General features: G+C 33.7%; 1 protein-coding gene and 1 non-coding gene across 2 annotated transcripts; one reads left to right on the top strand and one right to left on the bottom strand.

Moving 5' to 3' along the window:
• The first annotated feature begins 1,204 nt into the window (after positions 1–1,204).
• Positions 1,205–1,278, top strand: TRNAN-GUU (transfer RNA asparagine (anticodon GUU)). The gene has a single exon. It is a non-coding gene; the product is annotated as a tRNA-Asn (tRNA).
• Positions 1,279–1,817: 539 nt separating this feature from the next.
• On the bottom strand, positions 1,818–4,995 carry LOC143614704 (uncharacterized). The gene is made up of 7 exons (XM_077088061.1): positions 4,815–4,995; positions 3,515–3,627; positions 3,377–3,442; positions 3,161–3,251; positions 2,999–3,066; positions 2,867–2,904; positions 1,818–2,153 (listed from the first exon to the last, which is right to left on the bottom strand). The coding sequence occupies exons 1-7, from the start codon at positions 4,993–4,995 to the stop codon at positions 1,955–1,957; spliced, it is 756 nt and encodes a 251-aa protein (XP_076944176.1). The 3' UTR covers positions 1,818–1,954.
• Positions 4,996–12,794: the final 7,799 nt, after the last annotated feature.

Below are 12,794 nucleotides of genomic sequence, written 5' to 3'. Positions count from 1 at the left end.
TAAATAGTAGGCATTAATATATTAATTATATTCTTTTATGAATATGAAATCGGGCATTTACCTTAAAAACCGGCCGCATAAAACCGAACCGGACCGTAAGGTATATATGCATGTAATATTTTTAGATGTATTGCATTAGGTATAAGTTATTTATTATACTTCGTATTTAGGTTTTAAATAATTGAAATGGACGAACTGAGGGCAATCTTGATTTCAATGAGGTGTTGAGCTATAAACAGATTTAGTTGCTAATTATTTTGTTGACTTGAATAATCTTAAGATTTGAGAAATTGCTTTCAATAGTTGTGAGAAGAATTCAAACATAATTTTTTAACAAGTGCTATTGGAATAGTGATTATGGCAAAAATTGAAAGCCAGAACAATTGTTATCATACTTGCAGCACACAGATGACAGATGGTATTAATCAAAAACAAATCCCTCAAATTAATCACAAAAATCACAGTAATTTACATTTGTTTTCCACCCCACCTCCAACTTAATAATCAAATAAACCACCAATTAATCAGAAACATGTAACGATCAAAGAACACAATTAAAGCATTTAGATCAAACGAACGCACATAACAAAATTACATGTATACTTCAATTTTCATGTGCCATTTAGATCAAACGATTTATCTATGGGAAAATATATTAGGGGCATGATGGATAAAAGCACAAGGGGGAGATAGAACAAGCATGATTACAATACCTGTTATTGGTGGAAGTAAATGGATGATTTGCTGTGATTGTTGTTAACGTTGTTGTTGTTGAGGTTGCAAGGTTGTCGATGGATGAAGGTTATTTAGGTAATTATAAACCTAAAAGCCTGTAGCCTTTTCTAAACGCTAGTAGTAGGCGTGTTCTAAAAAGGAGCTTTTTCTCCTAATATAAAAGCTTCAAGCCCGTTGAACCAAACAAGACTTTTTGTTAAATATGAGCTTTTTCTTAAAAGCTTAAAGCTTGAAACCCCTAAAAGCTCCTTGCCAAACATACCCTTTGTCTCACGTTTTATGTCTCATCTAAAGGATTACGCTTATTGTGGTGACAACCAACATCTATAATACATCTGATATAAATATACAGAAAGTTTGATATCAAATAACTATACAAAAAAGGTTTCAAACGTATCAAGTCAAAATGTAATCGGTCATGGTCGGTAGACTTATGCAATAAAATAAACAAGATGGTTGAATAACAACAGCTGGAATAGCTCAGTTGGTTAGAGCGTCTGGCTGTTAACCACAAGGTCGGAGGTTCAAGCCCTCCTTCTAGCGAACAATAATATTTTTGTTATACACAAAGTTTTTAACTGGCATTTTATGTTCTCAAAGGATTTTACACAAATGATTTCAAATAAAACTTTTGTGTTCCTCATTCTTTTCTTATATTAAATCACAAGTCCATATTTACACCAGGACATGTTACGTCTTTTAGGACAAAACAACCAAATAAAAACATTAGGAGACATAGTAGACACCAAAAGGCTTGTAGCCTAGTGATATCAAGACATTTAATAAAGATGCTCCTAGCCAGTAGCCAAGTGTACTAGTCTCATAGTTATTGATGTAGATTTGCAAGGTGTGAGCTCGAAGAAAAAAAAAAGAAGCCAAACTCAATATTACTTGTAGTATCCAAAGACTCCAACCTTCACATTGACTTTGGCTAAACCAGCAAGCATACATGAGCGTATATACTCATATACTTCATAAATATAAGTCGCTCCTCCCTGGGATCTTCGTGAACGACCCAACTTTACGAGGGGCGAAACAGAAACAGTACACATTCGGACATTTATACAGGTTTACAAACCAACTAGTCTTGACCATTCATCGTTCAGACTTCAGCACAAACTTCTTAACACTCAGGACCAACTTCCGAATTCAAACGTTAATCGTTTAAAAAAACAAAAAACATCTCCCAACGAAACAGGTGAGCTAACGACATAAGAAACTAACCTGCTTGGATGTTTTCAGGGAGGGGAAAAGAAGCACAACAATGGTAATAACCATTTTCATCATACACAAACATTTGTGAAAGATGAAGTTCAGGGATTGCATATTCTCCCCATTCTTCTGAACCATATTGCGCCATAATGCCTCGAGCATCAAACGAGTCATTAAACGAGTTGAACTTTTTTGTGTCATATCTTCTGTTATCAGAAATAACAACTTTCTCAGCATTTTTATTCGCATACTTACCAAAACAAGATAACTATTGATAAAAATTATTATTCGTAATAAAATTTTACATCCTGACTTTTTTAAAAGGTTTTTTTTTTTAACAAAACATTTTTCGGGTCAACCCATACGCCTATTTGTAGACAACTTCATAAGCAACCAAACTACGTATCTGATTTCATTTATACAAATTTTAGTCAAGAAGAATGACAATAATACCTTTAAATATCTTGACAAGATTATCTTTGATGAGGTGACAACATGTTATAAGTTAAGAACTGTTGTTTTATCCAAAAAGAAAAGAGCATATTCATCATTTATTTGTATTCTTTTGGGTAGAAGTTGCTACAAATGAAACCACATACATATAATTGGCTTATAATGCAAGTTCAATATACGGGTGACCTTAATGAAAAAAAGTTGAATATTTGAACGAGAACAACCTTAACTTTTCTTGAAAATGATTTTGATGACGTATCAATATGATAATAATGCTATAAGTTCAAATTATTGATTTTTAAAGAATCAAGGGCGTTTTAGTCATTCTATATATTTTTGGTCGAAAGCGATACAACCAAAACAAGATACCTTTTCAAATAGCCTATAAAGTAGTGTGAATATGTGGACGACCTTAACTAAAAAAGATGAAAATAATTAAAAGAGTATTGAACAAGGATTCACTAACCTTTTCCTTTGTCTTGTATTCATCACTGTCGCATGCAACTACATAATATTATCAAAAATACACCAATATTGATTTCTATAATTGCAGTAAGAAAATGAAAATAACCAAAAACTAGCAAGTAGTATTGCATACCTTTAATGTATGGTTGGCGTCTCTTTCAAGAACAAGGCCGCCTTTTATAAAAGCATCAGTGATGATTTCTTATAAAGTTTAGTAAACTAACACTAAAAAACTGTTATTATGTTAGGCAAAATTAATAATTAAAATAAGTAGGTGAATATAAATTATGGATACTGCAAGCATGCAAAAGTCTTTCCGCACCACCTATTACTTCAACAGGAGCATAGAGAACGCGGGCCTTTTCAACCGAACCTTTCATGAGTTCCTAAAAGCAGAAAGAATGAACTAATATAGGTACAAAAAAAATTCTTTATTCAAATTGCAATAATCATTTAAACACGCATTCAAACAGCCCATATAGCTTAAAAATGTTAACTGCAAGATTCTTACCAGTCCGTTAAGTTTAATAGATACAGGTCGGCCATCTAATGCATCCATTACTTCTGCTTCAACTTCCTGAGTAGAAATATCGTAGCAAAACAGTTAAGCATTTTAGTCAACCAAGAAAGTCTGACCAATTGAACCGACCTTCAATATCTTAACAGCAGCATTGACTCTTTCCTTGTTCCACAACTTCAGCATGAGCACAGTTAAGTGAAACGTCTTTGGATTAATAAAGATGGATTTATCTATACCCAGTTCTGTTGTAAGCAAAATAGCGGATATTAAAATTCCATATAAAGATGGCAATTTGGAAATGTTTAAATAAGAATAAAGGTACAAACATGTAGAATAAAAGATAGCTAGAGACTAGAAAGAGTAAACGGCTCAAAAGTTAACCAAAGTGTACTTTTAATGCATGAACTTGTCTTTTATTAAATAAGATTAGATCGTTATTGAAAATGTATATTAACTTTCATAATCATACTTGACACACTAACTGCTCATAAAAAAACAATAAGTGTTGGGCAAGAAGTGTTTCGGGTCAACCCAACCGACCGATCCGCCAAATTTGATAAAAGTGTTTTGGGTGAATCGAGCCCGACCCATACCTAATGTTACGGAAGTAAGGATGTAAACGGGCCGATCCCGAGCTCGGCTAGGCTCGAGCTCAGCTAGTTTTGATTTACGAGAGCTTGAGATCGATCTTGGCTCGTGAATCATTTTTTCAAGCTCGAGCTCGGCTCGTTTATTATTTATTAATTAATTTATATGCATTTTCAATTTTTTAATATTTTTTTAATTATAAAGTTTTATATATAACATAATATATGTAAATTAGTTATTTTTATTATATTTTATATGCAATAAACATTATTATATAATGCAGTAAACAAAAATAACATAAACAATAGGTTCGTGAGTCAGCTCGATAAGTGAAGATTTAGCTCAACTCGTTTTTTAAGAAAGCTTATCGTAAGGCTCGGGCTCGTTTAAGCTCTTCTCGGTTCGAGGTTCTGACGAACAGATCTCGAGTAGATTACAAGCCTACTTGGCTCGTTTACACCCCTATAAGAAAGTACCCTTTTTGACCCGCTATCTGACCCATCAATTTTGCTAACTCCAATCACAAACATTCAGAGATACAAGCATGTACGGATCTTCCTCATACAAATTTTTTTGAGTCGATCCAAGACTACAACTACCCATTTTGACCCGTTACCCGCCCCGCCTATTTTGCTACCTCTAATCACATAGTTTCAAGAATATCAAGTAACATTTTTCACATAAATTAGAGAAGGCATACAGCTTTCATGAAAACAGTTCCATAGAAGTATGCATAGTACATACAAAAAGAGACAATTTTCAACTCCGTCTTTTGGTAAAACAGAAATTAAGATAATGGATAAATAAGTACTTTATAATCATGAGTAATTTGTCCATATACCAGACAATGTAGAAGTATTTGCATCATTTATCCCTAATATTGAATCCTTAAAGTTGATAAGTTTATCGATCAACGGTGGATGCAGCGCCAATGGAAGTGATATGAAGTGAGAGTAGTCAAGGGCTGGGGTTTTGACAACCTGTTCGGTATCGCGTATTAATAATAAATTGCATGCGAGCATATTAAGTGAAATGAAAATTAATATACATATATATATATATATAGGGGAAAGTTAACGTACAAATGAAATTAACGTGCTAAACGTAAGAATTAAGTAGAGTAATTATATATACAAGTAGAGTAATTATGTAATTACATCATAGAGGAATTACATAATTACTCTACTTGTATATATAATTACTCTACTTGATTCTCACGTTTAGCACATTAATTTCATTTGTATTTGATCCAAACCCTATACACATATATATATATATATATTTCAGTTGAAGCATGATTACAAAAACTACACTATTTCAAAAGAATTTAAATCATTGAGCAAATGCTCCTTGATATGACCCAAATAAATTAAAATGAGACAATTCCTCTTTTATTTAATATGCAAACATTAGTTTATTTCTTAGATAAGGATTGATATTATTACTTTATTTATTATTATTAATAATGTTATTATTATTATTACTATTATTATTATTCCTATTATTATTACTGTATTTTACTAATTAATTAGGATTCCATGATTGGTAACTAACCTCCTCAATTAGGAGCTGTATTCTTTCTGAAGCCTTACCCACGCTATCAGGAGTGCCTTCAATAACTGCAAAAAATCTGCTTTGTAAATAGGTTTCAACAATAAGACGAAATAAACGTTATGATTTCAAAGTTAGCGCAATTTATATGTTCTAACAATAAGTGTTGAACAATACTAACTGATAAGACCCTACTTTGGAATTGTGATAATAACAAATGGAAAAAGTAAAATAGATTAGTCAAAGTTCTGTTGGTAAATACAATATGAATTTAGAGAAAATGATAAAACTGAAACCACAAAATAAGGTCAATGAATGCAGAAATTGCACGACATAAAATAAGGTCTTTTTGTGGCATGACATAAAAAATCTGTAGATGATATAATTGTGAAAAAAATGACAAATCTGTATTTCATAGGAGATACAACCATTAGAGCATGATCCAAGTGAATTGAGACAAGATGGTTAATGAAAACAAAAAACATACTCAATGAATCTTCGCTTCTCGATGATGGAAATATTAGCCTCACCCCTGTTTCTTGTTCAATTTTAGCTTGCGTAGAACCCCTGTAGAGGATTATAAAGAGTGTTACATAGAATGGTCACATGTACTTCACCAAGTGTGGATATGTGTCTACTTGCAATAACATGTGATGAATGATGATTGTATTTCTTTTGGCACTTGTAAGGCTCTTGCATTTTATTATCTTTTTTACATTAATGTTGGTAATTGGTTAATTGCAAGTCTTACTCATCACACCCGGAAGCATTATGTTGACTACGCCACACCTTACAGAAAATATAATTAGGTCTAAGTGCCAAAAAGGCGTACCATTTTCCTTTGATGAAGCGCATCAATGAAGACCCTACCTACATGATATAACAACCGATAAGAATTAGAAGAGGATATTTATATCCAAAATAATTATCCAAAATATCCCCTTTGCAATGAACCAATATGAGTGGAAATTTATATTCAAATTATCACCATATACTTGGAGAGAACATGTAAAAGATCATTAAAGTTTTGAAACTTAATTTACCATATATAAGTAATCCTTAACAAGAACATGAAGTTGGGTGTGTTTGTCGTATGCTCTTAGCTTTAATTGCAGAGAAACGTAACAAACTTGACACAAAAACAAGAAAAGCAAAAAAAAAAAAAAAAGTAGAAAACTTAAGCTTCACCTCCAAAGTGATTGAATGTTTGCCTGTAGAAGACGCCATCTTCCTATTACTTGATTCATCTTGACTTGTTAAACCACCACTAGAGCTGGCATCATGGACTGGTACTTGACTTTTGACCTCAACATTGATACCAACATCTGTCTCTAAACAATATAACTTCACATTAAATAACAGGCATACAACTCGTTTTAAAGACAACGCTTATTTTTTTAAAGATACAACATACAAGTCACAGTAGCAAGCACAGTTGGATGCAAAGAATACCATCACCACATACACAGAACCAATCAAAGATGTCATACAAAACATTGTTTACAATTCCTATTTTACTATAATTATTTGGTGTCAAAATAATCAAATTTGTAAAAGCAGGAAAGAAGTAACCCCTAAAAACTTATATACTAACAATTTAACACCAACGCAAAATCACAGTAATCACTTAGAAATCAGACATCCAAAATCAACATAAACCCTCACCGTCCGCTGAAGAAGCCTCCACCAACGCTGCCTTCCATTTTGGCCGCCATATGTTGTCTCCACCAACCATCTTATTACCACAGCACAAGTAGCCTTTCTGCCATCAATTACAACACCAGAGTTAATCGTTTCCTAATAATCATTGTCAGACACACTAATTACATACTAATCTGCTAGTTCTAGCTAGCAATGCAAACAAGCCAAGCCGCTCATGAGCTACTCAATATCGGATCAATAAAAAGCATGAAATGAGCCGAAGCTCGTTTAGTTTTAGGTTGTGTATTTTTTAGTTTTAACTAGTAACTTTTTGGAGTGTATGCATTAGTTTTATACTGCATAGCCAAGCTTTGGCTGGTTGGTATTGCACACAAGCTTGAGCCTAGGCTTGTTTGAAATAATTACAAAAATGTATATATGCTATATATTAATTAATAAATAATAATCGAGCTCGAACTCTAGTAAGTCAAAACGAGCCTAAACGGAAACAATAATTGTAAAATACAATGAATCTATTATTCATTAATTAAAAGTTAGTGAGAAGACCCTACCTACATGATATAACAACCGATAAGAATTAGAAGAGGATATTTATATCCAAAATAATTATCCAAAATATCCCCTTTGCAATGAACCAATATGAGTGGAAATTTATATTCAAACTATCACCATATACTTGGAGAGAACATGTAAAAGATCATTAAAGTTTTGAAACTTAATTTACCATATATAAGTAATCCTTAACAAGAACATGAAGTTGGGTGTGTTTGTCATATGCTCTTAGCTTTAATTGCAGAGAAACGTAACAAACTTGACACAAAAACAAGAAAAGCAAAAAAAAAAAAAAAAGTAGAAAACTTAAGCTTCACCTCCAAAGTGATTGAATGTTTGCCTGTAGAAGACGCCATCTTCCTATTACTTGATTCATCTTGACTTGTTAAACCACCACTAGAGCTGGCATCATGGACTGGTACTTGACTTTTGACCTCAACATTGATACCAACATCTGTCTCTAAACAATATAACTTCACATTAAATAACAGGCATACAACTCGTTTTAAAGACAACGCTTATTTTTTTAAAGATACAACATACAAGTCACAGTAGCAAGCACAGTTGGATGCAAAGAATACCATCACCACATACACAGAACCAATCAAAGATGTCATACAAAACATTGTTTACAATTCCTATTTTACTATAATTATTTGGTGTCAAAATAATCAAATTTGTAAAAGCAGGAAAGAAGTAACCCCTAAAAACTTATATACTAACAATTTAACACCAACGCAAAATCACAGTAATCACTTAGAAATCAGACATCCAAAATCAACATAAACCCTCACCGTCCGCTGAAGAAGCCTCCACCAACGCTGCCTTCCATTTTGGCCGCCATATGTTGTCTCCACCAACCATCTTATTACCACAGCACAAGTAGCCTTTCTGCCATCAATTACAACACCAGAGTTAATCGTTTCCTAATAATCATTGTCAGACACACTAATTACATACTAATCTGCTAGTTCTAGCTAGCAATGCAAACAAGCCAAGCCGCTCATGAGCTACTCAATATCGGATCAATAAAAAGCATGAAATGAGCCGAAGCTCGTTTAGTTTTAGGTTGTGTATTTTTTAGTTTTAACTAGTAACTTTTTGGAGTGTATGCATTAGTTTTATACTGCATAGCCAAGCTTTGGCTGGTTGGTATTGCACACAAGCTTGAGCCTAGGCTTGTTTGAAATAATTACAAAAATGTATATATGCTATATATTAATTAATAAATAATAATCGAGCTCGAACTCTAGTAAGTCAAAACGAGCCTAAACGGAAACAATAATTGTAAAATACAATGAATCGATTATTCATTAATTAAAAGTTAGTGAGAAGACCCTACCTACATGATATAACAACCGATAAGAATTAGAAGAGGATATTTATATCCAAAATAATTATCCAAAATATCCCCTTTGCAATGAACCAATATGAGTGGAAATTTATATTCAAACTATCACCATATACTTGGAGAGAACATGTAAAAGATCATTAAAGTTTTGAAACTTAATTTACCATATATAAGTAATCCTTAACAAGAACATGAAGTTGGGTGTGTTTGTCATATGCTCTTAGCTTTAATTGCAGAGAAACGTAACAAACTTGACACAAAAACAAGAAAAGCAAAAAAAAAAAAAGTAGAAAACTTAAGCTTCACCTCCAAAGTGATTGAATGTTTGCCTGTAGAAGACGCCATCTTCCTATTACTTGATTCATCTTGACTTGTTAAACCACCACTAGAGCTGGCATCATGGACTGGTACTTGACTTTTGACCTCAACATTGATACCAACATCTGTCTCTAAACAATATAACTTCACATTAAATAACAGGCATACAACTCGTTTTAAAGACAACGCTTATTTTTTTAAAGATACAACATACAAGTCACAGTAGCAAGCACAGTTGGATGCAAAGAATACCATCACCACATACACAGAACCAATCAAAGATGTCATACAAAACATTGTTTACAATTCCTATTTTACTATAATTATTTGGTGTCAAAATAATCAAATTTGTAAAAGCAGGAAAGAAGTAACCCCTAAAAACTTATATACTAACAATTTAACACCAACGCAAAATCACAGTAATCACTTAGAAATCAGACATCCAAAATCAACATAAACCCTCACCGTCCGCTGAAGAAGCCTCCACCAACGCTGCCTTCCATTTTGGCCGCCATATGTTGTCTCCACCAACCATCTTATTACCACAGCACAAGTAGCCTTTCTGCCATCAATTACAACACCAGAGTTAATCGTTTCCTAATAATCATTGTCAGACACACTAATTACATACTAATCTGCTAGTTCTAGCTAGCAATGCAAACAAGCCAAGCCGCTCATGAGCTACTCAATATCGGATCAATAAAAAGCATGAAATGAGCCGAAGCTCGTTTAGTTTTAGGTTGTGTATTTTTTAGTTTTAACTAGTAACTTTTTGGAGTGTATGCATTAGTTTTATACTGCATAGCCAAGCTTTGGCTGGTTGGTATTGCACACAAGCTTGAGCCTAGGCTTGTTTGAAATAATTACAAAAATGTATATATGCTATATATTAATTAATAAATAATAATCGAGCTCGAACTCTAGTAAGTCAAAACGAGCCTAAACGGAAACAATAATTGTAAAATACAATGAATCTATTATTCATTAATTAAAAGTTAGTGAGAAGACCCTACCTACATGATATAACAACCGATAAGAATTAGAAGAGGATATTTATATCCAAAATAATTATCCAAAATATCCCCTTTGCAATGAACCAATATGAGTGGAAATTTATATTCAAACTATCACCATATACTTGGAGAGAACATGTAAAAGATCATTAAAGTTTTGAAACTTAATTTACCATATATAAGTAATCCTTAACAAGAACATGAAGTTGGGTGTGTTTGTCATATGCTCTTAGCTTTAATTGCAGAGAAACGTAACAAACTTGACACAAAAACAAGAAAAGCAAAAAAAAAAAGTAGAAAACTTAAGCTTCACCTCCAAAGTGATTGAATGTTTGCCTGTAGAAGACGCCATCTTCCTATTACTTGATTCATCTTGACTTGTTAAACCACCACTAGAGCTGGCATCATGGACTGGTACTTGACTTTTGACCTCAACATTGATACCAACATCTGTCTCTAAACAATATAACTTCACATTAAATAACAGGCATACAACTCGTTTTAAAGACAACGCTTATTTTTTTAAAGATACAACATACAAGTCACAGTAGCAAGCACAGTTGGATGCAAAGAATACCATCACCACATACACAGAACCAATCAAAGATGTCATACAAAACATTGTTTACAATTCCTATTTTACTATAATTATTTGGTGTCAAAATAATCAAATTTGTAAAAGCAGGAAAGAAGTAACCCCTAAAAACTTATATACTAACAATTTAACACCAACGCAAAATCACAGTAATCACTTAGAAATCAGACATCCAAAATCAACATAAACCCTCACCGTCCGCTGAAGAAGCCTCCACCAACGCTGCCTTCCATTTTGGCCGCCATATGTTGTCTCCACCAACCATCTTATTACCACAGCACAAGTAGCCTTTCTGCCATCAATTACAACACCAGAGTTAATCGTTTCCTAATAATCATTGTCAGACACACTAATTACATACTAATCTGCTAGTTCTAGCTAGCAATGCAAACAAGCCAAGCCGCTCATGAGCTACTCAATATCGGATCAATAAAAAGCATGAAATGAGCCGAAGCTCGTTTAGTTTTAGGTTGTGTATTTTTTAGTTTTAACTAGTAACTTTTTGGAGTGTATGCATTAGTTTTATACTGCATAGCCAAGCTTTGGCTGGTTGGTATTGCACACAAGCTTGAGCCTAGGCTTGTTTGAAATAATTACAAAAATGTATATATGCTATATATTAATTAATAAATAATAATCGAGCTCGAACTCTAGTAAGTCAAAACGAGCCTAAACGGAAACAATAATTGTAAAATACAATGAATCGATTATTCATTAATTAAAAGTTAGTGAGAAGAATACGAAAGATCGATGAAGCTGAAAGTAGGGCAGGGATTTCGGTATCCGATAGGCGATTGTTGGATCGATGAACCTGGAAACACGATGAATACAGGTTAGGTTGTAATAATAATAAACTAATAATAATGGAGTGTATTTGCAGGTGTGACTGTGTGAAGAAAAAGAGTGGTAGCATAGTAACCACCGGGTTTCGGTTAAATGGATTCGGTTTTTTTCCCCCAAATACTTTTAGACCATTTTACAACTATAGCCCCCAAGGTTTAACTACATTCACAATCCTTACCCTTTTGTTTCTCTTTTCAAAGATCCTTAAATAAACATTATTCAAATTCTATTTTTATAGGCTTGTTTTAGTTTATTTTTATTTTAATTAACTGTTTCAAATTTAAGATAAGGCAACGAAAACGTCCTTTACGTTTGTCACCACTTTTGGGTTATAAATAGCGTCATCTTTACGTTTTATCTAAAAACGTCACCACTTTTACGTTTTATCTGCGCAAGCTCTTTTATCTGCGCTGCGCATACCACGTGTAAGCTGTTTGTTTTTTAAAGACGTTTCATTAAAAAACGTCTGCGCGATCTCTTCTGGGTGCAGACTTAGTCCATCTAATTCTAAAATCTTCTAAGATCAGCATAGGGTTAAACACTACCATCTACCAATACCCACCGTCCATGCCGCCACCACCCACCTTCCATCACCACTGTCCACCACCACCACAACCTACCATTCGCCATTACCATCATCCGTCGTCTACCTCCACCATCCATCACCACCACCGCCCACCCGCCACCATCACCACCACAACCACCATTTGCCACCACCACCGTCCATTGTATACCACCACCGTCCATCGTCTATCACCGCCATCCATCACCACCCACCACTATCGTCCACCACCGTCCGTCACCACCCACTATTGCTTCACATTTTTCCTCTCCTCTACTTACAACCTCTTACCTGTTACAACCCTCTAAAAAAAATTTAGAGATTTATCTCACAATAATTTAGAGGAGCTGTTCTAAATGCTCTTAGGGATGGGC

Source organism: Bidens hawaiensis, unplaced genomic scaffold, assembly GCF_021521415.1.
Source record: "Bidens hawaiensis isolate Kalapana, Puna unplaced genomic scaffold, B.hawaiensis_p1.1 tig00040746_1, whole genome shotgun sequence".
Classification (NCBI taxonomy): Eukaryota; Viridiplantae; Streptophyta; class Magnoliopsida; order Asterales; family Asteraceae; genus Bidens; species Bidens hawaiensis.
The sequence above is the reverse complement of the archived record's forward strand: the minus strand, read 5'-3'. Positions and strand labels throughout refer to the sequence as shown.

Coding starts and splice junctions, on each gene's coding strand:
- LOC143614704 (XM_077088061.1), bottom strand. CDS start 4,995: ATGCTCGCATGCAATTTATTATTAATACGCGATACCGAACAGGTTGTC. Junction 3,252..3,376: donor CTATTAAACTTAACGGACTG/GTAAGAATCTTG, acceptor TTCTGCTTTTAG/GAACTCATGAAAGGTTCGGT. Junction 2,154..2,866: donor AATACAAGACAAAGGAAAAG/GTTAGTGAATCC, acceptor TTCTGATAACAG/AAGATATGACACAAAAAAGT.